The sequence below is a fragment of the Myotis yumanensis genome, unplaced genomic scaffold, assembly GCF_028538775.1.
Source record: "Myotis yumanensis isolate MYYU_CA2020_CCGP unplaced genomic scaffold, mMyoYum1.0.hap1 SCAF_14, whole genome shotgun sequence".
NCBI classification, from domain to species: Eukaryota; Metazoa; Chordata; class Mammalia; order Chiroptera; family Vespertilionidae; genus Myotis; species Myotis yumanensis.
Window position 1 is genome coordinate 7837303 of NW_027223765.1, and position 27587 is coordinate 7864889.

The 27587-nt window shown below is 56.8% G+C and overlaps 2 protein-coding genes across 2 annotated transcripts in view; one reads left to right on the plus strand and one right to left on the minus strand.

The window, feature by feature from the left end:
- The first annotated feature begins 4401 nt into the window (after nucleotides 1–4401).
- Nucleotides 4402–13871, plus strand: ACAA1 (acetyl-CoA acyltransferase 1). The gene is made up of 12 exons (XM_070391608.1): nucleotides 4402–4690; nucleotides 4868–4961; nucleotides 5918–5975; nucleotides 7640–7719; nucleotides 8008–8050; nucleotides 9941–10039; nucleotides 10966–11046; nucleotides 12111–12301; nucleotides 12430–12609; nucleotides 12896–12951; nucleotides 13057–13202; nucleotides 13534–13871. The coding sequence occupies exons 1-12, from the start codon at nucleotides 4496–4498 to the stop codon at nucleotides 13607–13609; spliced, it is 1299 nt and encodes a 432-aa protein (XP_070247709.1). The 5' UTR covers nucleotides 4402–4495; the 3' UTR covers nucleotides 13610–13871.
- Nucleotides 13501–27587, minus strand: part of DLEC1 (DLEC1 cilia and flagella associated protein) — a 44008-nt gene continuing 29921 nt past the window's right edge. Inside the window, exons 20-37 of the mRNA XM_070391604.1 lie at nucleotides 25506–25659; nucleotides 24898–25008; nucleotides 23588–23718; nucleotides 22910–23095; nucleotides 21967–22037; nucleotides 21159–21310; nucleotides 19795–19910; nucleotides 19271–19341; nucleotides 18776–18981; nucleotides 18566–18679; nucleotides 18348–18473; nucleotides 18169–18263; nucleotides 17865–17949; nucleotides 17500–17718; nucleotides 15752–15913; nucleotides 14589–14742; nucleotides 14305–14428; nucleotides 13501–14230 (exon numbers count right to left, since the gene is read on the minus strand). Coding sequence (XP_070247705.1) covers nucleotides 14107–14230; nucleotides 14305–14428; nucleotides 14589–14742; nucleotides 15752–15913; nucleotides 17500–17718; nucleotides 17865–17949; nucleotides 18169–18263; nucleotides 18348–18473; nucleotides 18566–18679; nucleotides 18776–18981; nucleotides 19271–19341; nucleotides 19795–19910; nucleotides 21159–21310; nucleotides 21967–22037; nucleotides 22910–23095; nucleotides 23588–23718; nucleotides 24898–25008; nucleotides 25506–25659 — 2401 coding nt within the window. The 3' untranslated portion in view covers nucleotides 13501–14106. The remainder of the gene's footprint in view (nucleotides 14231–14304; nucleotides 14429–14588; nucleotides 14743–15751; nucleotides 15914–17499; nucleotides 17719–17864; nucleotides 17950–18168; nucleotides 18264–18347; nucleotides 18474–18565; nucleotides 18680–18775; nucleotides 18982–19270; nucleotides 19342–19794; nucleotides 19911–21158; nucleotides 21311–21966; nucleotides 22038–22909; nucleotides 23096–23587; nucleotides 23719–24897; nucleotides 25009–25505; nucleotides 25660–27587) is intronic.

The following is a 27587-nucleotide window of genomic DNA, read 5'->3' on the forward strand; positions in this document are numbered from 1 at the left end:
CCTTTCCGGCCCCGGCTCCCCGGCCCCGCCCCGCGGGTTTCACTTTCCGAGAAGCGCCGCCCTTCCCTCCGATCTGGGGCACCTAGCGCGGGTGCGGAGGCGGGGCGCCCCGCCCCTGTCCTGGGGTGACCGTGGATGGAGGATGAGGAAACTGGGCGCCTGCTTTTGAAGGTCTGGGGAGGTCCACCGACCTGTGCCTGGGGTCCTGGTCGGGGTGGGGGGGTGAGGGGAATGCCGATCCTTCTTCGGGGTTTGTACGAAACGGGGGGCCTTGCGTCTGGGAGCTGGTGGAGTCATATCTTTCCAACTGGGGCTCTGAGGGGTTCGCGTGGTCCTGCCCTCCAGGGTGGTGGGAAGGAGGCAAGGGTTGTGTGTGCCCATCTCTTGTCCATAGGAGTGTGGGGAGTCCAGGGCTGTCCACTCAGAGGTAGAGATGGGGGGCATAAACCTACCTTCCCGGGTTGGGGATTGGGGTGACAGGGCGCCCTGGCCTTTGGTGTCTGGGGGAAACAGTAGTACTGCTGTTAACGTAAAAACCATTGAAACCTGTAAAGAATTTCTGTGAGTTTATTTGAGCCAAACTGTCCACATATGCCGGGAAGCAGAACCTCAACAAATTCAGATAATGCTCCGGAGAATGGAGGGGTTACTTTTGTATTTATACATTTGCAATCAAAGGAGGGACGCAGGTGTGTTACATGAAATTCATTGGTGATAGATTAAGGAGGTGGGATAAAGCAAAGCAGGGGAAACCCCTGGGATTGGATAAAAAGTAAAACGATGGATTGAACCAAGATGGCGGTATAGGTAAACACCGGAGATTGCTGCCGCAAACAACCACTTCAAAAATACAACTAAAAAGCCGAAACTGGTTTGGCTCAGTGGATAGAGCGTCGGCCTGCAGACTGAAAGGTCCCAGGTTCGATTCCGGTCAAGGGCATGTACCTGGGTTGCGGGCACATCCCCAGTAGGAGATGTGCAAGAGGCAGCTGATCGATGTTTCTAACTCTCTATCTCTCTCCCTTCCTCTCTGTATAAAATCAATAAAATATATTTAAAAAAAAATACAACTAAAAGACGGAAGGGACATCACCCAGAACCACAGGAAGGCTGGCTGAGGAGAGATTCTTCAACTAGAAGGAAAGAGAACAGCATACCGAGGCTCAGAGGAGGCGCAGTGTGGAAAATAGAAAGGTATGGAGGTGCGCATGGAGCCGGCTGGTGGCTGAGGGCACGGTTGTCGTTTTCAATCAGGAGGGAGTCTCAGACTCTGAGCTCCAGATCCGGGCGAGTCTCTAGGGACTCAGACTCAAAAGGGAGAAGCGGGATTGTCTGGCATCAGTCGGAACATGAGGGCAGCTTTCTCTCCCAGGTTTGCAGCGGTTGCTGGGGTTCTGAGAAGCAGAGCCTCTGGGAACGGGACTGAGAGCAGCCATAACTGCTCCCTCTGCCCGCCCTGTTGATCCCCTGCGACCCGACCCGCCCAGGCCCTGCGCAGAGCCATTTGCCTGATCGCCTCAGGCAAAAGCTAGATTAGCACCTCTCCAGAGGACAGAAGTTTTCCCAGGCAGACACAGCTGAATCTCACAGCCAGTCGGCCTGGTGGTCAAATCCCTCTAGTATTAACTACAACAATCAAGGCTTAACTACAACAAGACTGCGCACAAAGACCACAAGGGGGTGCACCAAGAAAGCATAAAAAATGCGGAGACAAAAAAACATGACAGAAATGGAGGATATAGAGCTAAAAAACGCACTTTTGAGAGCTTTCAATAATTTGCTAGAAACTGCCGATAAACTTGATGAGAGCCTCAAGAAATCTAATGAGACCCTCGATGTTGTGATAAAGAACGAACTAGAAATTAAGCATACACTGACTGAAATAAAGAATATTATACAGACACCCAACAGCAGACCAGAGGAGTGCAAGAATCAAGTCAAAGATTTGAAATGCGAAGAAGCAAAAAACACCCAACTGGAAAAGCAAAATGAAAAAAGAATCCGAAAATACGAAGATAGTGTAAGGAGCCTCTAGGACAGCTTCAAGTGTACAAACATCAGAATTATAGGGGTACCAGGAGATGAGAGACAGCAAGATATTGAAAACCTATTTGAAGAAATAATGACAGAAAACTTCCCCCACCTGGTGAAAGAAATGGACTTACAGGTCCAAGAAGCGCAGAGAACCCCAAACAAAAGGAATCCAAAGAGGACCACACCAAGACACATCATCATTAAAATTCCAAGAGCAAAAGACAAAGAGAGAATCTTAAAAGCAGCAAGAGAAAGAAACTCAGTTACCTACAAGGGAGCACCCATGCGACTGTCAACTGATTTCTCAACAGAAACTTTGCAGGCCAGAAGGGAATGGCAAGAAATATTCAAAGTGCTGAATACCAAGAACCTACAACCAAGATTACCTTATCCAGCAAAGCTATCATTCAGAATTGAAGGTCAGATAAAGAGCTTCACAGATAAGGAAAAGCTAAAGGAGTTCATCACCACTAAACCAGTATTATACGAAATGCTGAAAGGTATCCTTTAAGAAGAGGAAGAAGAAGAAAAAGGTAAAGATACAAATTATGAACAACAAACATGCATCTATCAACAAGTGAATCTAAGAATCAAGTGAATAAATAATCTGATGTACAGAATGAACTGGTGATTATAATGAATCAGGGACATAGAAAGGGAATGGACTGACTATTCTTGGGGGGGGGAAGGGGAGTGGGAGATGCGGGAAGAGCCTGGACAAAAATCGTGCACCTATGGATGAGGACAGTGGGTGGGGAGTGAGGGTGGAGGGTGGGGCGGGAACTGGGAGGAGGGGAGTTAATGGGGGGGAAAAAAGAGGAACAAATGTAATCTGAACAATAAAGATTTAATTAAAAAAATAAAATAAAATGATGGACACATACTTAGGTGGGTGCAGGATCAATTAACATGATAATGAAGGAATTTGTGGTATCTGTCCTGACGCCCAGCACATTTGGTTGTGCCCCAGGGGCTCCAGTAAAAGGGAAGTCACAAGTTACCCAGACATTTCAAGGGTATGTTATCATAGATGCAAAAAGACAGATAGGCTCAGTTAAGGTAAAGGTTGACCTTGTCAGTGAAGATACTGGCCTAGGACGTAACTGCCCACCATAACTGCTTTAGTTAAAGTTTAATTTCAGACCATCCTTTGTGGTTACTTTAGGTCTCTGAGTTTGCAAGACCGCCATGCAGGCCTCTCCTGAGCTTGTCAGGTCAGCATGTGGCCCCTTTCGTCCACACTACTCGCTGGAGCAGCAATTTTCAACCGTGTGCAGCAGGAAGCACATGGCTGTGCCATAAGAATTCTTAAAACATGCAATACCTGACTATTCAATAGGGGGCACTGGCCTCTTTTTCACTAGATTGTAAAACAACAACCAATCAAAGACAACAGTCAGCACAACCATAGCCGCCCGGGGTAAATGAATCAAAATTATTCCAATATGTTTGTGTGTTTTTTTTGCCAGATGGGCAGAAAATATAATACAGTTTTTGTTGTGCCCCAGAATGTTAGTAATGATGTGTGTCCTGAGATGAAAAAGGTTGAAATGGTTGCTCCAGGGAAACACATTGCCATTGGGAGTCAAGGGGGCACCTGGCCTTGCCCTGTAGGGTTGGGGGAGACTCAGTCCTGACCTGGGGGACTCTGGGTCATTCGTTCATTCTATAAGTATTTATGGATCACTTACTAAGTGCCAAGCATGCAGGCACCACGGCTACCTGCCTTGGTGGAGACCCCGGCCAAGTGGTTTTGGTGGGCACCAATCAAATCATCCCAAATGACTGTAAAATTGGTCATTTAGAGACGTGTATGGTGCTCTCTCTCCAGATAGGAGCTGGTCACATCTCCGCGCCTTTGTAAAATCCATTCTCTGGCCGCCTCACAATCCCAAATTCGATCAGTCTTCTCGAAAGACATCCCAGGAGAAGCCCACGCACGTCACGTTGGGACAGGGCTCTGGGGCGGCTCAGAATTGTTTAGGTGCTGGGACCCCGGAGCCAGCGGAGAAGACTAGGAACGGGGAAGAGGGGTTGGATTCCGGGCTTCCATCGGAGCAAGGAGCCCTGGCGGCGGGCAGTGGGCGGGGCAGTGGGGGAAGGAGCCCGGCAGCGGCGGAGCCTTTGCACGTTACCGAGAGGACTCGTGGAGCCCCGCCTCGGGTCTGGCAACCAGCGTGTGGCTGCATTTCTGGGCGGGGCTACGGAAAGCGGGGCTTTGAGTGGAAAGACCCCCCCCCCCGTTATAGGTGGTTTCGTTGAGGCAGGGGCGGGCCTTCAGGCAGACTCGCCTTCTGGTTGGCTACGGCGGTGGTGGGCGGGACTTTGAGGAGAAAGGGCGTGGCTGTCCGCAGGGCGGTGGGCGGTACTTAGGCTTGGAGGGCAAAGGTCCGGTGTCGCGGTTTCGCTGGCGACCGTCTTTTGGTTCCGGCCCTCGGTACCGGGCCGGGTGGAGGAGTCTATGGGGCCGAGCGGCACGATGCGGAGACTGCAGGTGGTCCTGGGCCATCTGAACGGCCGGCCCGACTCGGGCTCGAAGCCTGCGCTGCAGGCCGCGCCGTGCTGGGGCGGCCCTCCGCGCGCGTCGCCGGAGGACGTGGTCGTGGTGCACGGGCGGCGCACGGCCATCGGCCGCGGGGGCCGCGGCGGCTTCAAGGTGAGGCCCTGGTTCCGGGCGCGGGTGTGAGATGGCGGCGAGGGGCGAACCGGGGTCCGGCTCCTCCGCTCGGGACCCCTCGGCGCCCCCGCGGGGACAGCTCTGCCTCCCTGGGGTGGGAAAGGGGGGCGGGTAGCGCAGGCCACGGGGTCACCGCGGCCACGCTTCCCGCTGCAGGACACCACCCCGGACGAGCTCCTCTCCGCCGTCTTGACCGCGGTTCTCCAGGACGTCAGGCTGAGCCCGACCCAACTGGGAGACATCTGCGTGGGTGAGCTCGCTACCCAGGCCCTGGGCTCGGCGCTCTTCGCCCTCCCTCCCCGCGGAAGTCCTCCAACACTTCACCCCCAGGCACGGGCGGGTGTTTTCCCGGAGAGTTTGTCTTTTTAGGGCTGGACTCCGCCCCCGCCTCCAGGCACTTGCTACGCCCTCCAAGTGCCTTCGGTGCATTAAGTGGTAGGAAGCAGGGCTGTCAAGTGACAGACATTCCAACGCCAAGACACTGGGCACCGGGGTTTGAGGACATCCTAGGAAACAGAAAACTATAGGGTTCTTACTGACCCCGACATCCAGTCTCTGCTACAACAGAATGGAGGGAGCGCCCCAAACAGTCTAGTCCAGTTCCTCGCTTACAAATGGAGAAACTGAGGCCTGGGAATTTGCAGCAGAGCTTGGGATCTGAATCCAGAGCTGCCTGATCTTGGTCAGCCCTTCCCCGCACCCGCCCCCCCCCCCCCCCACCTCTACTCTTCTAGCCTCTAAACATAACGTCATGTGGCAAGAGCCTTATTAAATACTGTGGGTGCGGAAATCACCGTGTCACCTATGGAGTGACAGCAGGGATTGGCAGAGGACACCTGGGGAGGTGTGCGTTTTCAGAACCCCGTCTCCCTAAGTGACAGAACCAGTTTGTTAGACACCAAGCTTTGCATTGCGTTCTTTCCTTTCCATGACACCTGCCCATTGTGTGCCGATTTGGGAAGGTGGGGTGCACGGGGTGATGGAGCTTGGGACCCTCAGGGACTGTGTCTAGTGTATGGCCAGGAAGAGCTGCTATAGAGCTTGCTCCCCCAGCTCCGCACCTTGAAATTTCAGAGCCTCCAAGGGAGCCTGCTCAGGGCTTGTGTTTCTGAAGAAAGATCTGGAATGTTCCCTCTCTGGTATTCACACATGTACCTTAGTGCCCCAACCACCACCGGGCACTGAATAAAGGTTTGTTGTCCACAGGAAATGTGCTGCAGCCGGGGGCCGGGGCAATCATGGCCCGAATCGCCCAGTTTCTGAGGTAAACGTCCACTTCGAGCTCTGGGGTGGCCAGGTTGACTCTCCAGTGGGCTCAGGCTTCGGGGAACTCAGCTTGTGGTTGGGAGAGAATCAGATTGGAACCAGACCTGGAGGCAGCCAGGGTCCTCAGCACCGGGCTCGTGAGAACCCTACCTTTCCTCTACTTGGAAGGGAGAGGTGTTACCTGCCACAGGGCGGAGACAAACAGGACCTTTGGGACTGTAGCAAACCATCTCTGTGACCTGAATTTTAGCCAAAGTCAATTTAGCCCAGGTCAACTTTTCTAAGTCCTGTTTGGACTCTGCCTCTTTTGCCAGGTCAGTAACCAGGCAGGTACACTGAAGAGGGACGCTCAGTTTTTTTGCCAGTTGGGCAGGTGGGGACAAGGCAGAGCCCTAGGCCAGGGGTGGCCTGGGAGGGTCCCCGGTAAACTTACCCGTCGCTTCCTGCTGTCCCAAGACAGGAGTGCTTACGTTACTAGTATTTTCAAGTGTAGATTGAAGACCCACTTAGCTATGTACGCCCAACTGCTTAGAGAAGAAATAAGGGGAACATTGGCCTGTGAAGGAACAGGAAAACTGATAAAACCTCTAGGGATTAGAAGAGGTTCCGGCTGCTTAGCCTGGAGTTCAAGGACTCCCAGGATCTGGCTCCAGACTTACCTTCCAGCCTTATCTCCCAGCTGCTGACTGGCCTTGACTCTTCCCCTCTCAGCCAGCCTGTCTGCCTACTGTTCCCTATGCTGGTCATTCTTTCCCCTTGCAGTGCTGTCTCTACCTCCTCTCTGCCCTGGCTAACCTCTGCCCAGTTTCACCATTTGGCACGACTTCCCTGAGCCCCCAGGCTTAAAATGAGGACCTCTCCAGTAGCTAGCCCTGTGCTTCCTTGAGATGTTCTTTCCCATCTCGCTCTGTTGTTTCTGTCTCTGCTAGTTGATTCATCTTCTGTGTTGGTGAGGCATCTTCTAGGGCACTCTGATAAGCATGTCCGCAACCCTCAGGTGGTGTCTTGTACTGAGGAGATGTTCAGTGTACACTTGGGTTGGGTGAAGGGATGGTAACTAGAGAGCGAGGGGACCTAGGAGACTATCTGCACCCCAGAATCACCAGTGCTCTGACACCCCTACAGTTTAGTCCATGGGTCTGGGGAGGGTCTGGTGATTTCCCCAGGGCAGGTTGCATGAGGAGGGGCAGCCCACCAGCTTCCAGGGCAGGACCAGGGTGGGAGCCTGGAGGAACCCACCAGAACAAGAAATGTTAGAACGTCTGGTACCCATCAGGATCTCTCACCAGCTGGGAGCAGGCTTTCCGGAGAGAAGGGGAACAGAAAGGGTTAGCCACGTGGTTGCTCCTAAGGCTGAGGAGTAGAGATGGTTTCTGGCTTCATACTTTCTTTTGCTCTAACTGTCTGTTCTTTGGGAGGAGAAGATAATTTTCATTTTTTTAATCTTTAAAGGGAAAGAAGGATCCCTGTGGCCTAACTAGCCTTCCCTTGCCTTTGGCTCTGTTTGGCCTTGATTGAAGAGAATCACAGGATTGGGGGGGGGGGGGGGGGGCATGTGCTTGTACGGCCCTGGGAACAAGTGCCTGTAGAGATGGGGTCTGCCCAGTCGGGATCTGGCCTAGAGAGGGGAAAGGCTGACGGTGGCCTCACCTTCTGTTTCAGTGACATCCCAGAGACTGTGCCTTTGTCCGCTGTCAATAGACAGTGTTCTTCCGGGCTCCAGGCAGTGGCCAACATCGCTGGTAAGTTGTGACTGACTGGGTGGGTGCCCATTGCCACAGCCTGGCCTGGGGCCTGGCTCTGTGAAATTGGGTCAGGAGTCACTATCTACTGGGCAAGCAATGAGGATGCCTGAGAGGATTCTCATCCCAGAAAGAGGAGGAGCCCCCTGCACTACCCCCAGGCTTTTCTGGGCACTCCTGGGCCTTCCCAGTCTGAGGCTGGGGCCCACGTAGAGACCAGGTGGGGATAGGCCCCGGCTCCCAGAGCAGAACGACTCCAAGGATGTTTATGAAATGCTTTTGTTGCAGGTGGCATCAGAAATGGGTCTTATGACATTGGCATGGCTTGTGGGTAAGAATTCCTTTCTGCCAGAGCTTCTTAACCAGCTTGTAACAATAAACTAATATTCGTCTCCTGAGGTCAGAGAGGCCTGTGATTTCAGGATGTTCCCCCTTAGGCAGCTGCCTGGGAGAGGGTTCCTACCGATTCGGCTCAGTAGCCCTCAGCTCTGGCTGCTCAGGAATTGTTCGCACCTCTCACTAATGGGAAAAGGAAGTGGGCTTCTCAAAGCTTGCTTTCTCGGAACCTGGCGGGCTGGAAACTGGGCAAGCATGAGAAGATGGAGCTCTTGGGTTTCCTCCCACGGCCCTTGTTCCGTCACGGTGCTGCTGAGGGAGAAGTTGCAGTTTTGGTTCCCCAAAGCCAGGGACAACTGCCTACTCTAACTGGTTTATTCCCTTTCTGAGGCTGCCTCCTCGTCCTCCACCCGGGAACCAAGGGGCACGGTCAGATCTGTGGTGGTTTGGTCACTGTCCGCTGTGGCTCCATCTTTGGCTGCAGCTTATGGGGCTGCAGAAGTTGGACTGGGCAGTGTCTCCCGGGAGGGACAGGGTGTGGGGCCCAGGCGTGGTGGGATCTGGTGCTGGGAGGGCAGGCCAAGCAAGGGCTTTGGCAGGCCCGGTGGGGAGGGGGTGGCGAGTGGCCCCATTCAGTCCCCCTGGATAGCGTTTCTTCACTGGAGCATTGCTGGGCCGTTTCAGGGCTGTGCCCACTGGCGCTGGGTTGTATTGCCCTGTGTCTGCAACTGTAAATAAAACCAAAGGCCGCACTACAGGGACTTTGGACAGGAAAGGGCCACTGCCCAGGCTGCCCTCTGATCAGTCTCATGTCCCTCTATCTTACTGTGGGAGGGAGGAGTGGGGGTAACTGGGGAGAAGGCTGGAGCCTTCGTGAGTTTCTTAGACGCATCTGAGGTCCCATGCAGGTTAAAGACCTTGTTACTAGGGTATTAAGGTCTGAGCCAGGACTGTCCCTTCTTCGATCATGAAGAATATCCCAGAACATCCTAATTAGGAGTGGGCTCTGAGGCCAGAGTACCTAAATGTGGATCCCGGCTAAATGATCATGAACAAGTTAGCCTCTCTGAGCCTCAGTGTCCTCATCTGTAAAATGGGGATAGCCACCTCCGCCCTGTTGAAGTTGATGAGATTAAATTAACAACAGCTAATGCTCTAAGGCAGCGGTTCTCAACCTGTGGGTCTCGACCCCTTTGGCGGTCAACGACCCTTTCACAGGGGTCGCCTAAGACCATCCTGCAGATCAGATATTTACATTACGATTCATAACAGTAGCAACATTACAGTTATGAAGTAGCAACGAAAATAATCTTATGGTTGGGTCACAACATGAGGAACTGTATTTAAAGGGCCAGAAGGTTGAGAACCACTGCTTAAGGCATCTATGTGACTGAGTCTGTTCTGAGTACTTAAGACCTGGAAAGACTTTAAAATAGTGCTGGGCACAGAGAAGCATTCGGTCAGGGTTGTGTTATCAACCCTTGAGGCCTTGTGTTCCCCCACCTCCTCAAAGCCCTTTTCACCACAATAAACCAACCTCACTTCCTCTCGGCTCCTAGCGCTTCCTCATCCATGCAGGTCACATCACTCTTTGACCTGCATCTTGTAAAATTTTTGTCTCTTCTCTCCTCTAAATCTGTTCCTGGAGGACAGAGTCCTGGGCTTGTTGGATGTTTTCCCCTCTGTGGCGGGCACTAGCCCAAGCCAGGGGAGCAGCTAAGTTAGGGAAGCATAATCCTGCCTCGAGGGTGGACCATGCAGTTCTCTGTCCCCCGCCCCAGCTCTGGCTCGTTGGCCGTGTCCTGGGGCTCCCTACTTGCCAGCATTGTCAGGTGCACCGGGACCCTTGGCTGAGTCCTAATGATCACCTCTTCCTCCTCCTCAGAGTGGAGTCTATGTCCCTGGCTGACAGAGGGAACCCTGGAAATATTACTTCACGTTTGGTGGAGAAGGAGAAGGCCAGGGATTGCCTGATTCCCATGGGGTGAGTGTGCACCTGTTACGTGTGCCGTGTCCCTCAGCTCCCTACCTGGCCTGGCGCAGGGGCTCGGGAACTTGGATCATCTTGCAGCAGGTGCTGCCAACCCTGGCCTGCTTCCGGCTTGGTCTGCTCTGCAGGGACTCGGGACAGGACTCGATGTTGCCCTTTCTTGCACCTCCAGGCCCTCTCTGTGCCTCTGGGTTTCCAAACATGGCCTAGCCTGTTCCTCCCTCCCTGGGGGTTCAGTCACGAGGGATGATGCAGCTGCACCCAATGCCTTGGAAAATTAGGAAGATGAGGAACTAGGAAGCTTTGGTTACTGGACATGCTGGTGAGGGAACTTGGGCCCAGCAGATGCAACATGGGAAGCGTGTTGTCTGCCCAGCATGTTGTTAGCTCTGCTGCCAGAGCTTCTGGGCCACTTGGAGTCTGTGGGCAGGGAATCCTGGCTCCACCTGAAGCTCAGAGAGGGCAGTGCTCGGTCTGCCTCCACACCCAGGGACCCTGTCTCCAAGAGAAGCCCCTCAAGCCAGAAGGCCTCCCTGTGGCTCTGGGTTCCTTTGGGTTCCCAGGATGAAGGTGGGCTCCACCTACAGTGAGCAGGAAGCTGGGGTGTGATCTTTCCAGGGGGGACGTGGGAGTCCTCATCTCCCACATTAAAGCCATCTTCCTGAGGTGCAGGAGGAGCGGGCCAAGAGCCCCCAGTAGTGCCCCTCCCAGGCCCTCATCTGCCCCTCTTCTATTCTGGTCTCTGGTGTTCGAGCTTCTTAGGGCCTGAGTGACTCCCTGTCTGTGCCCCTACACTCCCTGAGTCATCATTACTGTCTCTGTGGCACGGACTGGCCTTCCTGTCCTCCCGGTGCTGGGTTCCACCACCAGGCCAGTCCCAGCTGCCAGACTCACCCACACTGCTGCTCTTTGTCTCCTAGGATAACCTCGGAGAATGTAGCCGAGCGGTTTGGCATTTCTCGGGAGAAGCAGGATACCTTTGCACTGGCTTCCCAGCAAAAGTGAGTGCTGCGTGGGGTGGAGTGTGTAAAGGCTGACCTAAGTGGTTTCAGGGGAGGCTGTCTGTAGACCAGCTACAGGGCAGCGAGTGCTTTCCACGTCTCATGCCTTGCAGGAGGGAGAGGGGGCAAGAGCCAGGGCCAGTGTGCGTTCCTAGCACTTCCACATCCTGCTATTGTCTGTTCACCCTGGGTGTCTCCTTCCTACTGGGCCTCAGTTTCCCCATCTGTTCATTTGAGGGGGGGGAGTGTAATGAGGGTCAGGACTCTTCTCTAACTGCTGTGCTTTGGTGATTGGACATGGTAGCCACAGGCTCCTCCGGATAGCCTGAGTGTGGGGCCAGCATTGCTGGGACCTGGGCATCCCAGCTTCTGGACCTGAGGCAGGGGCTGGGGGTGACATCAGAAGAACCCCAGGACTTGGGGCTCTGGGCAGGGGCAGGCTGAAGCTGGCAAGCCCCAGCTGCCCAGGGAGAGGATAGCAAAGCGGGGGAGTCACATCTGACCAGTGGGCTTCTCTGAGGCAGTGGTTCTTAGCCACTTGGGGTCAAGTAACCATTTGAGAATTTGGTGAGAGCTGTGGATTTCTCCCAGGGGACTGCCCTGGGCACTTGCATTTTGCCTGTGATTGTAAGCATGATCCTAAAATAGGGGACAGATGAAACCGAGCCATTCTGATCAAACAGAAAAGTGGGCAGAATCCAGCACAGATTCCCTGGGGCTCCATTCTCGCTTTGGCATAGAGAGCCCAGCAGGCTCAGTCCCTCGTGGCTGTCACCTAAACGGAGAGCCCCCACCCCATACTTTCTTCCCTTCGAGGTTGGGATTGGCCAGGATCTGAAGATCTGAGGTCAGTGGTGAAGAAGGGCCCATAAGGCCTTGGGCCTCTCAGGCCCAGGTTGGGGTAGTGGGGAACCCACACCAGTCCCTCCGAGCTCCCCAAGGCGGGCGTGCCCCAGCATCTAGCATTCTGAGCTGCGTGTCGGCCCCAGTGGGGAGGAAGTGGAGGCAGCAGAGGGACCCCAGGAAGGAAGGGAGCCTCACTGTCCATGGTGCTCCTCACGCAGGGCAGCCAGAGCCCAGAGCAAGGGCTGTTTCCAAGCTGAGATTGTGCCTGTGACCACCACGGTCTATGATGACAAGGGCACCGAGAGGAGGGTCACCGTGGCCCAGGATGAGGGCATCCGCCCCAACACCACCATGGAGGGCCTGGCCAAACTGAAGCCTGCCTTCAAGGAGGGCGGCTCCACCACTGCTGGTGAGACTGGGCTGGGGCACGTCCATGCTGGATGTTCTCTGGGAGCCTGAACCACCTGATAGGGTGGGGGCGCTGGGCCTCCTTAGACCTGCTCTGGGGCCTCCTTACCCCTAATGGTTTGCTTCTAGGAAACTCTAGCCAAGTGAGCGATGGGGCAGCTGCCATCCTGCTGGCCCGGAGGTCCAAGGCAGAAGAGTTGGGCCTTCCCATCCTTGGGATCCTGAGGTCCTATGCCGTGGTTGGGGTCCCGCCTGACGTCATGGGCATTGGACCTGCCTATGCCATTCCTGAAGCTTTGAAAAAAGCAGGTAGGCGGCTCCTTCATGCCCTCGGTCTGGATCCCACTTCTGCGCCTCATGCTGATGCCGGAGGGCGGTGGTCCTGTGGGTGTTGCAGAGTGAAGGTGGGACAGACTAGCACCCCTGCCAGAGCCCTTCCTGACCACACAGCTGGGACCCACTCCTTCATCTGGAACAGAGACAGACACACCAGGCAGCCTAAGGCCAGGGATGGGGTGGGACCTTGAGAGACTGAGAGTCCTGTAAGGGTCAGGGGCCACTGGGTCAGCTCAGGCCTTTCCGCCTTTGCCTGCAGGGCTGACGGTGCATGACGTGGACATCTTTGAGATCAATGAGGCCTTCGCCAGCCAGGTGAGCCTCTGTTTCTCCACATTGCCTGCGCCCTCGGCAGCCCAGTTGGAGCCAGGGGTGCCGGGGACGGGCGGGAGTGATAGCTGATGGTGTGCCTCCTCTCAGGCTGTCTACTGCATGGAGAAGCTAGGACTGCCCCCTGAGAAGGTGAACCCTCTGGGGGGTGCCGTGGCCTTGGGCCACCCCCTGGGCTGCACTGGGGCTCGACAAGTCATTACGCTGCTCAACGAGCTGAAGCGCCGTGGGAAGAGGTGAGGCCGACTCTCCATGGGGGTGTCCTGGGGATCCCCAAGCTGGGCACCGAGGGGAGTCGGGGGAAGTGTACTTGCACACACTCTGAAATAAGGATGCAGGGCTGTGACCCCGTTTTCCATGAGAGGCCTGTGAAGGGGACCCTGGCCGGCAGCAGACACCTGCCATGTGTGTGCCTAGGTGGGCAGTCGGGGAATTCCATACCCACGGCTTCCATCCTCTGTGCCCATGAACGCCTTGGTCTGCCCAGCTCGGCCTGGTCTGGAGAGAGCTTGGTGGGGCTTCTGCCCTTTCTGCCCTCACCCAGCCAACACGGCGTTCCTTCCACAGGGCGTATGGGGTGGTGTCCATGTGCATTGGGACCGGAATGGGAGCCGCTGCTGTCTTTGAATACCCTGGAAACTGAACGAGGCGCTGCCCACTCCGTTGGAGGCAAGAAAGCAACACTACAGAAGTGACGCCACGTGGGAAAATTCGGCGTGGTGGTTGCGGCGGCAGTGGGCAAATCGAGGCCCTTCAGCTAATTTGGAAACCGTGACCACTGAGGACATAGTACAGGAGGGGGTGAGGTACTGGGTCACCCAGGCCACAAGGCCACCATGTAATTCCTGGGGAAGGGGCCTTTGGATGAGGAGTGCAATAGACATAGTAAATGTGTCAGCTTCTTAGCATGTTTGTCTGGCCTCGGCTCAGTCTGAGTACTGATTCTTAACCACCACGGTCTGCACAGTGAGGTGGCCTCAGAGGACAGACGTGCAGGACCTGGGCTGAGACCAGCACCCTCTATCCAGGAGCTGCTCACAGGTCCTCCAGCGTGTGCCCTGCACAGCACACCTGTCCTGAGCTCGGGGCCATGTTTATTTCCATGTTGGCTGGGGGCGCGGTGGTTCTGAGGGCGGAGCCTCAGAGCTGGTAGGGTGGCACAAATCTCTCATCGTAAGAGCCTCGGCCCCGGAGCCGCAGGGTGCAGGCCTTCTCGCCGAGCATGCCTTCCACCACCAGCATGGACTCGTACAGCTCATTGCTCCTGTGGGCCGCAGGGGACTGAGGTGAGGAAGGAGTTCCGGCCTTGGCAGTGCCGGGGGCTGGGCGGGGCTGTACCTGGCGGTGAAGAGAACCTGCAGGATGATGGAGGTGGGAGGCCCGTTGACAGATCGTGCCTCCAGCAGCCCACTGCTCGGGGAGACCCTGAAGGCCGCAGGCTCCTTGTCCAGCTCCTTCTGGCCTGCACCGCGGGGAAGGGGGCACATGTGGGCAGGTGGCTACATGCACTGCCCCAGGAAGTCCCCTCCCTGCAGAAAACCCCAGGTGGTGTCAGCCACCTTCCTGGGGTCCCGGCCCAGCTGCGCAGGGGAGCAGTGGGCAGGAAGGACAGCATGGCATACCCATCAGCACAGTCCAGTAGCTCCGGCAGCCACTCAGGTTCATCAGGTAGATTTCCCGGACTCGCTCCTGGTTCACAAAGCAGGTCCCGAAATCCACCCAGCTAGTGGAGAGCTGCAGCTCGGGCACCACCACAGTGGCCCGCAGGGGCACCACCTATGGGGACAGAGCCGTTAACTTGATGGGGACCAGGTGACTTTGCCACTCCCGGTGGGCTCTGAGCCAGCGTCTTGGGGACACACGAGCCCTGCTGACCCCAAGTACTGACACTTCTGGGGAGCACACAGGCAGCACAGGGAGGTGGGTGGGGCCGGTGCTGCCATCTAAAGCCCGAAGCTGCTGGTGGGCTTCTGCACAGTGGGCCAGGAAGGCGCCCTCTGCTCCCCCTGCCACCCTTGCCCTGATCAAGCTCTGTGGCTTCTGCTCCTTGGTCCAGTGCATCCTGCCTTCCACCCTGCTCCCTCGGGGGCTCCAAGACCCAGCCCTGTTTTCCTTGGGCCCTAGGTCATCTCCCCCTTTCCCTTGACATCGGGCCCTGCCTGTGGAGTGCCCTAGCTCCTGACAGCCCCTTTGCCACCACTTCACCCTCAGGCACTGCCAGCCCACCTCCTCACCTCGGCCTCCCCTGCCCCTGGCTCCAGTGCTCAGATCCTCCTGGCCTCTCTGGAATCCACCTCTCAGGCCGGACAATTCCTTCACGTTCCCGATGGGTTCCTACCTGCCTGGGCCCCTCCAGCTCAGCGCCACACCACAGCCCGTGATCTGTCACAGTCCACAGAATAGGCCTGTGGTACTCACTCTGGTGCTCAGCCCCACACGAGCCTGAGAATCTGTCCCTCAGGAGCTCTCTGTTCCCACCCATCAGGCCATTCCCTCGGCCTGACTTACAATGTGGTTCCCTTTTCATTAAACAGTAATGAAATGGGAGGCTTCACATGCCACCTCCTGCAGGAAGCCTTCCCTGATTTTTTACTTACAGCACCTCACCTGGCTCTGAGCTCCTAAGACAAGCAAGGATAAATGACCCTCATCTCTCCCTGGCAAGGCCTCTTCCAAGACTGGGTCCTCAGTAAGGACTTGGGCTCCTCTCATTTCTGAGGGCCCTGTCAGGGTTTGTCTTCCTCTGACCTCACCAGAACAGCATGGGGGCAGGCCTGGGACTCACCTGGGTGGTCTGGTTGGCGTACTCCAGGAGCAGATTCTGGGTAAACACCATCTCTTTCTCTCCACTCCCGCTCTGCCGAATGTCCACTCCGGGCAGCATCTGGTCAGCTGGGAGCCTCTGATAGGAGAGCAGCTCCAGGGAGAGCGAGAAGGACACGTCCACCTGACAGACAAGGTCCAGCTGTCACCTGAGGCTGCTGAAGGCAGGCCCCACCAGGCTGCGCCCCCCCCCCCCCCCCGCTCAGTCACGACGCAGCACAGCCTGCAGGGCTCTGGCTGACCTGGCCCTGCCCTGCCCAGCAAAGAGCCCAGGCGTGTGCTTCCCCACCCCCACCCAGAGCCCGGTCAGACGTTGCATCCCACAAACACTATCTGCCCTGCTCTGCCCAGCACCCGTCACTCCCTGGATGAGGCTGTGCCTGCCCCTAGGAGCCGAGGGGCCAGAGGCACACTGTCCTTGATGCCCTCGCGTGAGCCTAGGCAAGGCCGGGGTCTCTCCCGAGGACAGGGAGGAGCCTCTGATGGGTTTTAAGCAGGGGACGTCCTGTTCAGCGTTGCCTTCCTCAGAGGCCACTGGCTGCTGCGGGAAGGTGGGCTGGGGGAGCTGGTGGGTGAGAGGACTTGGGGCCAAGGTGCAACTTGGGCCCAGTCATCAGAATGAACGGAGGCACTTGTTAAAAGTACAGGTTCTTTCTCATCTGCCCGGCTTGGAAACCACTGTCCTAGACCAAGACATGGGTGTGGGAGGAAGAGAAGGGCGATGTGCTGAGAGGCTGGGGAGAGGGCAGCAGCAGGGCTGGGTGGTCGCTCGGAGCCGGCCGGGGTTGGTGATACTTGCCGAGATAGTGGGCAGGGCTGGGTGCGGACAGGTGGTGTGTGGGAGGGAATTCTGGGCAGGAGTCAGGCGGGGCACTGCAGCACGGGGCCGGTGCTCGTTACACCCACACTGAAGTACACGTTTCGAAAGAAGCTCTGGATGTGGTTGAGGTGACCCAGGAGCGTGCAGAGTGAGGCGGGCGAGGGCCCAAGCCCCTCAGAGGACAGGAGGAAGGAGCCTCTGGAGCAGGAGGAGGGTGGGAGGGAGGGTGGGGCGCCCAGCCTGGCTGGCTGTCCTTGCCTCGCCGCTCACACCTGGGAGCCCACAGTGAAGATGGGGTGCACTCAGGTGGCCTGTGACCTGTCCTCGTTCCACGTGCCTCAGAAACCGAAGGAGGCGGCCATTCATGGTTCCCACCGCCTGGCACTCCCAGGGCCACCCCGCCTCCCAACTCTGCAAATCCAGGGTTCTGTTGTCACAGAAGAGGGAAGGTCACCTTGGGCGGATGGCAATCAAACTGAACTTACCTGAGTGAGGGCACGTGGGAAGGGAGAGGCTGTGTGCCAAGTGGTGCTGGTGGGAATGCTCAGCCTTGACCGGGTGCTGGCAGGGGGGCTGAGGGGTCTGCTTGCCTGGGACTCACATTGTGTTCACACGGGGACGTCTGGTCCTACCTGCCTGTGTGAGCACCTGTGCAGAGGGCCCGTGTTTGCCGGCAGTGGTGTGTCCAGTGGGAGTGCACTCCGGAGTGCCCAGGGCATGGGCTGAGGGGTCAAGCGTGTGGTTTGGACACAAATGTCTGTGTGTGTGTGTCTGCGTACAAACGTGTGAGGTGTGTTGTCTGCACACACGTGTGCATGTATGAGAGAGAAAGGTGACTGCCCAGGGGAGTGTGCCCATCGAGGCTGAGGACCCCAGGACCCTCCACTGACCAGCATGTTCTCCTGCGGGTGGAGCACCAGCTGCCTGCCGGCTGCGGCTGACGCCTCCTCACCCTCCTGCTCCCGGCCAGCACCAGGAGCCCCGTGGCCACGGCTAGCTCCATCTGGAGAAACGGAGAAGGGCCTGGAGACCAGGAGCCAGAAGTAGTGCGGGATGTCCGTGGTGTTGGTCAGCTTCAGGTGGTGGGTGGTCACCAGCTCACTCAGGACCTGGGTGGGCACAGAGGGGGGCTGGGCTGCATCTCCCCGTGCCTCAGGCCTGTGGCTCTGTGGTGGGGGTGCTGGGTCTCAGAAGGGTCTGCGGGGACATGTGAGGTCTAGATAAACGGACAGGGCCGAGGGGGCAGCACACTCACCCCAGCACAGGGCTGCTCGGGGATGAGGTCACTGGCTTGGAGCCGGAAGTGCGTGCCGCCGCCGTAGTCCAGCTCCACGCTTAGCCTGCAGCAACAGGCATGGCGGGGCCGCGCTGGGCCTCTGGGGCCTCCTGGCAGCCCCCACTCTGCTTGGCCAGCCTTTACCTGGGCTCACCTGCTGGCTGCTCCCCCGCCCCCCACTTCCATGGTCTTGCTCCCAGAACCCTGTCTGGTCCCCACCGGTGCCGGGTAAGGGAGCTCCCCACGGGGAAGGGAGGGAGGCCGGGCAGCCCAGCGGACTCACTGTGCGGGCCTCACGAAGCCCTGCAGGTCCAGCCTCAGGGGTCCCACGGCAAAGTCCTGCAGGCGCCGCCGCCTCCCTGGAAGCTCCCTTTCCACCTACCGAGCCCAGGCCTGATCACTGGCGGTTGCTGGGCTGAGCAGGCAGTGGCTGTGGCCCCACCCCAGGCCAGGAGGGCTCACCTTGCTGTCCAAGCTCATGAAGCCCAGGGCGTAGCCAGCACACTCCACCTTGTGCAGCACGTGAGGGCCGAGGACCATGGGCGTGAAGGAGATGGAGATGGCTCTGCTGCCCCCGGCAGGGACCACCTGGCACGGGCACGCAGGCTCAGTGCTGCTTGGTGCCACCGTCTGGCCAGGGGGCACTTTTCGAGGCAGCTCCCAGCCCAGTCCCAACTCACCACCTGCTTGGGGCTGATGCGGTACAGGTGGTCCGAGGGCACCCCCTCGTGCTCCTGCAGGACAATCGAGATGATGTGCTTGGCCCTGTCGCTGGCGCTGGCGCTGCTCTCGGCCTGTCATCAAGATGTTGCTGAGGCTCACACAGGCTCCAGGCCTATTGGCACCACCCCCCCCTCCCCCCCGCCTCCGCCCCACCCAACTGTGCTCACAGAATGGGCCTCTTCTGGGCTGGAGGACGACTCCTTAGAGACACTTGGGGACTGGGAGGAGCTGCTGCTCTCCTGGGTCTCGGGGCACAGGACCTCGTTTCCGTCTTGGTCCCGCAGCGGGAAAGGGGGCCCGTAAAACACCAGCAGCTCCAGCAGCTGGTCCTCCCGCTCCTCCGGCACGTAGGTCTCCCAGTCCAGGCGGATGTCTGGGGCAGGTGTGGGGAGGGGTGAGGAGGAGGGACAGGCAGTTGCGTCTTCCCACGCCCCCCGCCTCCCTGCAGCCCCTCCAAGGTGGCCTGTAACCCCACTCAGCGTGGGGCCTCGCTTCCTCTCTCCTGCCACTTCCGGGCAATGTTTCTGGGATTAAAAAAAAAAAAATCTACGGGTTTATACCCTCCTGCTCTATCCGGCTTCTCCCGGCCCGTCTTCCCTCCCAGCCTGGACCACCACCCCGCACAAACTGTAACGGGAACCCCACTTTCTCTCGTGTCTCACCACAGGGGCTGGAGTTATTCAGGCGCAGGACACGGGTGACTGTCTCTCCTCCAGAGACCTGGGTGCTGAACCTGGAGGCAGGAGACGAGGCTCAGCACAGCCCTGAGCAGCACACGGGGAGCTGGAGTGGAGGCACAGGCAGGGAGGAGGCCCCACAGGGGTCTGTCTTCATCCTGGACTCACCGAGACCAGGCAGTGCCTGGTGAACTATGACCTGGTGAACTTGACCCAGGGCTGCTCACTGCCCCAGTAACACCCTTCCCCTCTCCCTACAACTACCCTGACAGCCCATCCCACCGCAGTTGGCATGGGGGGCCCCAGCCACGCTGACTACTCATTGCTACTGTCCCCAGTAGCTGTCTGAGTTGTCCCCTGAGGCCTTTCCCCTCCAGAGCAACCCTGTCCTGGGGCTTCCTTGCTGGGTGGCACCAAGTGGCCCCGGGCCAGTTGAAGAGCAAGAAGAAAGCCGCTCAGGCTGGAGCCGGAGGGTCTCTAGGGGGCGGAGAACAGGGCGGCGTGGGCACCTGAGGACAGGCTCCTTCTGGAACTGGGCAGCGCTGTAGTTGGTCCTCAGAGAGCTGATGGGGAAGCCCACCACCACCATGTGCACTGGGATGACTGAGGGCGGCAGGTCTCCCACCTGCAAACACACGCCAATCCTTTGTCCCTTGTCGCCGGCTGCCACCACCTTCCCTGGCTCCCCGTTCCCTTCAATGCATAGCCTGTCCTTCTCCAGCCAGCCCAGGGCCTCCACGGTTGGCCCAGCAGGGCCTGGCCTCACTCCTCACTGGTGGATGCTCACCCCACATACCCCAAGGCCAGTTCCCTGCCCATCCCTCTGCTGTCCTACCCGCCCAGCCCCCCGACCCGCACAGGACTCCCAGCCTGGCCATCTTTTACCTCTTATAGCCCCTTTCATCAAATGTCTGTAGCTTTTAAGTGGAAATAACTATTATTTCTCCTGCTAATAAAAATTAAAAATGTTTTTAATTTCCCCTAGCCGGTTTGACTCAGTGGATAGAGCATCGGCCTGCGGACTGAAGGGTCCCAGGTTCGATACTGGTCAAGGGCACACGCCTGGGTTACAGGCAGCCGATCAATGATTCTCTCTCATCATTGGTGTTCCTATCTCTCTCCCCCTCGCCCTCCTTCTCTGAAATCAATAAAAAATCTATTAAAAATGTTTTAAAAACACAGTATGATAATCACTCACAATCCTTCGCCCCCAGCATGACTCACTGTCAACATTTTCATGTACAACTGTCTGGACAGACTTCTTTTGTGCACATGAAACAGGTATAAATGAAGAGCATACGGCATCTCTTTTCGTGACATAGAATTTTACTAATGAAGGTTTACAGTATCATATAAGGGTTGTGCAGAGTTCCATCGGATGGATGGAGCCCACATTTTAAAAAAAATATATTTTATTGATTTTTTTACAGAGAGGAAGGGAAAGGGATAGAGAGTTAGAAACATCGATCAGCTGCCTCCTGCATACTCCCTACTGGGGATGTGCCCGCAACCAAGGTACATGCCCTTGACCAGAATCGAACCTGGGACCCTTGAGTCTGCAGGCCGACGCTCTATCCACTGGGCCAAACTGGTTAGGGGAAATTAAAAACATTTTAACCAAACCTTCTACCGACAGACATGGATGCTTAGGTTGTTTCCTTCCTCTCCCCACTCTCCATTTATAAATGATGCTGAGAAGAAAAAGTAACCTGGCACCAAGTTATTTGTGTATCAATGCCCACCCCCTACTCAAGGGTTTCTTCTCCGTGAGATTTGAGTCAAAGGGCCAGGTGTTGGGGAAGAGAGAGCCTGGAGGTGAGGGCTAGGTCAGGTTCCCCACCCCACAGGCCGTGAGCTGCCTGCAAGCCCGTACCTTGCAGATGAGGCTGTCCCAGTACTCGCCCCACATGTTCGCGCAGCCTGTGATGTCGACGCAGAGCTGCTGGTGGGCGTCCAGCTTGCCCTGGGAAACGTGGGGGAAGAAGGATGCTCCTTTCCCGTGAGACAACATGTTTTCCATAAACTCTGGGGTGGGGGCGGGTGAGAACCAGGGAAGGGGATTCAGGACCCCAGGGAGGGGGGCTATGAGGTCCAAACCTCCAGGTGTTAGCAAAACACTGTACCAGGCAAGCCTCCCTCTCCCCTCCCCCCAATCTCTCCCTGGTCCAGCAAAACAGACCCTCCTTCTGGGATCCCAGGGTCCAGGGGCCAGCCCCCAGGGGAGCCCTCCCTTCTGAGCCACCACCCATCCCAAATCAAATCCTGGGCCTGTGCCCAAGCCTAATGCCCTAACAAGGAGATGGCCTCACTCAACAGAAAGCTGCTGTCAGGTGGGGGGCCACAGCTGTCTCGGGACCTTGCTAGAAAAGACACTGAGCCCCAGCCGGTTTGGCTCAGTGGATAGCATGTTGGCCTGTGGACTGAAGAGTCCCAGGTTCGATTCTGGTCAAGGGCACATGCCCAGGTGGCAGGCTTGAACTCCAGCAGGGGGCGTGCAGGAGGCAGCTGATCAATGATTCTCTCCCATCATTGATGTTTCTCTCTCTCCCTCTCTGAAATCAATAAAAATATATTAAAACAAAAAAGACACTGAGATGGTCAGGGTCCACATACTCAGGAAGCTGTGGACAATCCCGCTCTGGCCAGGCCTGGGCTCGGCGCCTGCCCCTGGGAGCTCTTACCCAGCTGCTCTCGCTTGGCCAACTGCTGGCGAATCCGATCCGTCTTCAGCAGGGCAGGGGACACGTCGGGGCTTTACCAGGAGGACACAGGAATAGCCTCAGGCCATCCAGACCCTTCCTCAGACCTGAGCCACCGCCCTCCCCTCCCCCCCAGCAACCAGCACTGCAGGGGAGAGCTGGCCAGGTCTCTTCTTCACCTCCTTCTCTGGTCTTTGCTCCAGCCACACGCCTGCCATCCAAAGCTACCCACCAGCCCAGGGGCTGCCTCCCAATAAACTTGGTAGGGCTCTGGGGTGGGGACCCCTGGCCCCGTTTCTGTGCCTTGGCAACCCCTGGATATAAGCCCAACGCAGACTCCCCGTCCTTTGCATAGCTTTCTGCAAAGGCCCCTGTTTCCAGTCTTTCCTGCTGACATCTGTCCATCGAGCACCATCGAGTGGGAGACTTCATGTTTTAGAAACTGTTAGTGGCCTCCCGCCGTCGGCAGCAGTGGTTTTCAAGTTAGGCTCCCCTGCGTTAGGCGATTTGGTGGAGAGGTGTTTGCAGTGGTGCGCTGGTAAACTGCCCATTGCTGTGGTGTAAATACTTCGTGGCTGATTTCAAGCTACAGATTTGCAGGATGCCTCACTGCCACATCTCTGCCCACACAGTTCCGTCCGCCTCCAGTAACTTCTCCCTCCTTCACTGGCCCGAATCAGAAGCCCTCCACTCAGCAGGCAGGCCAGGCTGAGGAGAAGGGGCCACCTTCCCGCCTCGCCACAGGGCCTCTCAGGGTGCGGGAGCCGGGCAGCAGGAACCATCTCCTCTCTGCGTTGCCCCAGGTCCACCCGTGAAAGCACGTCCTCCCGCTCCCTGCAGCCACCGGCCGCACAGAGGCCCATGGGGCCAACGCCACCTGGCCACCTCCTCCCCGGGGACTGCCCCTGAGAGAAACCAGACTTACATGCTGGGCTTCTGGCTCACGCGTTTCAGAGGGCTCCCGAAGTACTTGAACTTGAGGGTGAAGAAGGTCTGGATCGGGGAGCGATTGGTCAGGACGAGCTGGCGATTGACGCAGGTCCTCAGTGGCACTGCGGAGCCGAAGTCCAGGCGGAGCTCCTCTGTGTGGCCGGGCTCTGTACTGGGAACACTGCCCCGGGCCCGTGGGCACCAGGTCACACGCCACCCTTGGCCCTGCCCAGTGAGCCACCGTGGGAGGGGACGCGAGCGCTGTCCAGCAACCAGGCTTCACCCTCGGACTCCCACCTCGTCAGGCTGCCACCCCACCGACATCTCCTTCTTGGCAGCCTAGGAGGCCAAGGGGGGCCTCAAATTTCACCGACTCTCCCTGGCCCGGGGCGGACTGGCTTGTCTCCCAGTTGCTGAGCCTCATGCGGGAGAGCCCAAGGTACCCACAGCCCTGCCCCTGCCATCTCCTACCTGCCTGGACACCATGCCTCCAGCTATGGGGCGGGGGGGGGGGGGGGACCACAGAGAGGGCGAGAATGGGGTAGAGGGATCTGTCCCCACAGAGGTGGTTAGGGAGCCTAACCCACTGGGAGGAGGCTGGCACTAGGGGGCAATGCTGCTCCTTCACATGGTCGCCTCAGCACTCAGGCCCCGGCCCCAGCCCTGGGCTCACCTTCTAGCGGCGCCCTCCGCAGGGATGGTGATGCTCACTTGCAGTCCCTGGGGTTTCCCAGAAATGCCCAGAACCAGCGGCTCCTTCATGCCTGACACAGTGCAAGGGAGGGCCAGATCGGTCAGCTCGTCCTGTAACAGAGCCACCGGGGGCACATTAGCACCGTCCGTCCCGGGGCTGGGCTCCGAAGGTCTTCCCAGCGCAGGTGGTGGCTGTGGGAGGCGCTCAACACGGAGGCCTTGACGTCTGTCCAGGCCCATGTCTGTGGGAGGCTCCCCAGCCCCTCAGTGAGCCACCACCCACAGGCCCCGCCTCAGCCCGCACCCTGCGCCCAGGCCTGGCCCTTCCTCGGGGCTCCTGGCTGTGCCAGCGCCAAGTATCTGGAGGTGCCCACACGAAAGGAGACCCTCCAGGTGGGTGTCTGCAGAAGGGACACGTTTATTCTGATGGAACTGCTACCGTAGAAGCCAAGCTCTTCCTGCGAGGGTCGCGCCGGGCCAGGCGGGGCGCATCTGTGTCACCCTAGAGCTCAGGCTCGGCTGTGTAAGAAAGGGCACTGCCCCCTTGTGTACCAGTGAGGAAGTGCAGCCTGGGTCTGCTCGCCTCTGAAGGACGAAGTTTCCTCTTCACAGGCCCCCTGATGGCTTTCCTGTGGGCCTCTGCACAGGAGAAAGCTGGGTCCCGCTTTTTAATATGTGGTTTGGTTTTTAATTGATTTCAGACAGAGGAAGGGAGAGGGGAGAGGGAGACAGAAACATCAATGATGAGAGAGAATCGTTCATCAGCTGCCTCCTGCACGCCCCCTACTGGGGGGTCAAGCAGGCAACCGCGGCATGTGTCCTGACGGGGAATGGAATCAACAGTGACCTCTTGGTTCATGGGTCGATGCTCAACCACTGAGCCACACCGGCCGGGCGAAGCTGTGCCCTTCTTAGGAGACCTGGCTGCCAGCCAGCCTGCCAGCAATGCCAGCACAGGGCCTGCCGTGAGTGCAGCTCTGCTGCAGTCCTGGGGCAAATAGGAAAGACAGGCCCGCCTGTGGCCACAGAGAGCGGCCTGGGAGGGCTCAAGTCGGTGCCAGAGGCGAGATGTGCCAGTGGGTTTCAGGGCACATCCATTTCAGGCCTGCTGCAAGCTTTCTGACCTTGTGTCCCTAAAGAACGGGCCTAACAGGAATGGGGACCCCAAATACAAGAATTCTCTTCCCTACTCCCAAAGACCAGGTGGGGGCCAGAGCCCGCCTCCCTGCAGCTCAGGCTCAGGCAGCTGCGGTGCCTTCCAGTCCCGCGGCCCGTCCCCTCCCCGCTCACCTGGGTGTGAGCGGTCAGCTCCAGGGTGAGCTGGAACTCCTCACCGGGGCCCACTTTGCCACGTCTGGGGGAGACTTTTGCTTTGCAGAAGCTTGCTTGGTGCCCCAGGAGCTGGCGGACACAAGGGTGGGCCTGCTGTCAGGTGCTGGGCTCCCAGGATGGACCAGGGGTCCTGGCAGGGCGCTCAGCAGCTCTGCTGGAGGTGCCGATGGGGGGCCACAGCAGGACGGGAAGGCCGGGTGCTTACTGGTGGGGATGAACCCAGGTCCCTTCTCTTCTCCCCCCCCCCCCCCCCCCCCAGATGGCCCTGCCAAGGGTGGCCTGGACTAAATGAACTGCCCTGGAAACAGGGTGATGGGGAGCAGAGAGCAGCTGCCGGGCGGTCTAGCTCGGTGCACCTGAGACTCCTCAGGCAGGGAACTGGCCTTCCCTGAAGGCGAATCAAGGAAAAGCCAGACCAGATGTGCCACTCCTTTGAGGGGCCCAGCTTTTCTGGGCACTCTGAGCAGAGGACGGGCTGTGGAGGGGAGGCTGAGCATCTGTTCTGGGGGTGCCTGAGGGGCCGTGTCTCCCTCCCCAGGGGCCTCCAGTGCCGAGGGCTCGCTCACCTTGCCCCAGTGGAACCGGGTGGGCAGGAGCGTGCCATTGATGAGTGTGATGTCCGCCTTCGTGGGCACGCCCAGGTAGAGGTTGCTGACCACCACCTGGCTGCTCTGAAGGTACATGTAGGGCTCCTGCACCTCGGCGTACACAGGGAGGTAGCTGGGACACGAGGAAACAAAAGGCATATTGATGAGAAAAAGAAATAAAACTGGCCCTGACCGGTTTGGCTCAGTGGATAGAGCATCAGCCTGCAGACTCAAGGGTCCCAGGTTTGATTCTGGTCAAGGGCATGTACCTGGGTTGCGGGCACATCCCCAGTGGGAGGTGTGCAGGAGGCAGCTGATCGATGCTTCTCTCTCATCGATGTTTCTAACTCTCTATCCCTCTCCCTTCCTCTCTGTAAAAAATCAATAAAATATATATTTAAAAAAAAAGAAATAAAACTGTCCCCATTTGCAAAAGACACGACGGTCTATGTAGAAAATCCCAAGCAATCTATTTCTTTTTTAAAAAATATATTTTATTGATTTTTTTGTTTTTACAGAGAGGAAGAGAGAGGGATAGAGAGTTAGAAACATCGATGAGAGAGAAACATCTATCAGCTGCCTCCTGCACACCTCCTACTGGGCATGCACTCGACCGGAATCGAACCTGGGACCCTTGAGTCTGCAGGCCAACACTCTGTCCACTGAGCCAAACCGGCCAGGGCCCAAGGAATCTATTTCTTAAAAACTCCTAGAACTGACAAGGCAGCCAAGTTACAGGGAACAAAATCAACATACAAAAATCAATCACACTTTTATATGTTAACAGTGAACATGTGGAAACAGAAACTTAAAATTGCTCCAGAAATGAAAAAACTGAGGTATAAATCTAATAAAACATTCAAAGGATTTGTGTGTCAAACACAACAAAACATTGATGAAAGAAATTAATAAATGGAGGGACGTGTGTGTTCATGGATGGGGAGAGTGGACACAGTAAAGGTGTCAATTCTCCCCAAATTGATGTACAGGTTTAACACATTTCTTGTCAAACTCCCAGCAAGGATTTTGTAGATATAAACAAGCTGATTATAAAATGTAAATGGAAAGAAAAAAAGACACAGAATGACTAAAACAATTTTTTAAAAGAGCAATAAAATAGAAAATCACTCTACTGGATGCTAAGACTTACTATAGATCTACAGTAATCACGATCGTGTGCTGTGAGTGAGGGATATGGGCCACCAACAACAATAAAGAGACCACCCTATATATGTATATTTCTAAAAGGGTGAAGATCTCAATAGATAGTTCTCCAAAAAGGGTATACAAACGGCCAATATGCACATAAAAGTTGGTAATCATCACTTGCCACCAGGGAAATGCAAATCAAATCCTCATGAAATATCACTTCACACACACTGGGGTGACTATCATTGAAAGACCGAGAGTAACAAATACTGAGGATGTGGAGAGGATAGAGAAGGAGGGAGAGGGGGTCGTCAACTGTTAGATCTGCACCATTACATTATCTATATATATAAAAGCCTAAGTGACCGGCTGACCGGCCGACTTGCTGGTAGCTATGACGTGCACTGATCACCAGGGGGAAGACAACACAGGAGCAGAAACCACAGGCATGGAAACATGGAACAGACTGATGAATCTCAGAGGGAAGCGGGGAGGGGAGAGGGAGGGAAGAGATTAACCAAAGATCTTATAGGCATACTAGAGGCCCAGTGCATGGATTCGTGTACCGGTGAGGTCCCTCAGCCTGGCCTGCAGGGATCAGGCCGAAACCGGCCGAGGGACCCCACCGGTGCACAAACCCGCACACACTATATGTAAAAATAAACATTAAAGAAATATAATGCTATTCCAATGAGAAAAAAGAAATAAAAGAAGGATGTGATCAGATCAGTTAATAAAACAGAAGAGAACAAAACTACTACTTAAGACCCCTGGGGGAGAAGGCCGTGTAGAATGAATGTGGGAAACAGCCAGGGGGGCGGTAGCTAAAGGACTGTGGGAGATCAGTCAGCTAGTCCAGGGCCTCCAGCCTTGCGCTCACACAACACACAGAAGACTGGCTGCAGCAGGATT

Bases quoted from the DNA above. Each gene is read 5' to 3' on its own strand.
- ACAA1 (XM_070391608.1), top strand. From the start codon at position 4,496: ATGGGGCCGAGCGGCACGATGCGGAGACTGCAGGTGGTCCTGGGCCAT. The intron at 7,720-8,007 runs GTAAGTTGTGAC...CTTTTGTTGCAG, and splicing joins GGCAGTGGCCAACATCGCTG to GTGGCATCAGAAATGGGTCT. The intron at 11,047-12,110 runs GTGAGTGCTGCG...CTCCTCACGCAG, and splicing joins GCACTGGCTTCCCAGCAAAA to GGCAGCCAGAGCCCAGAGCA.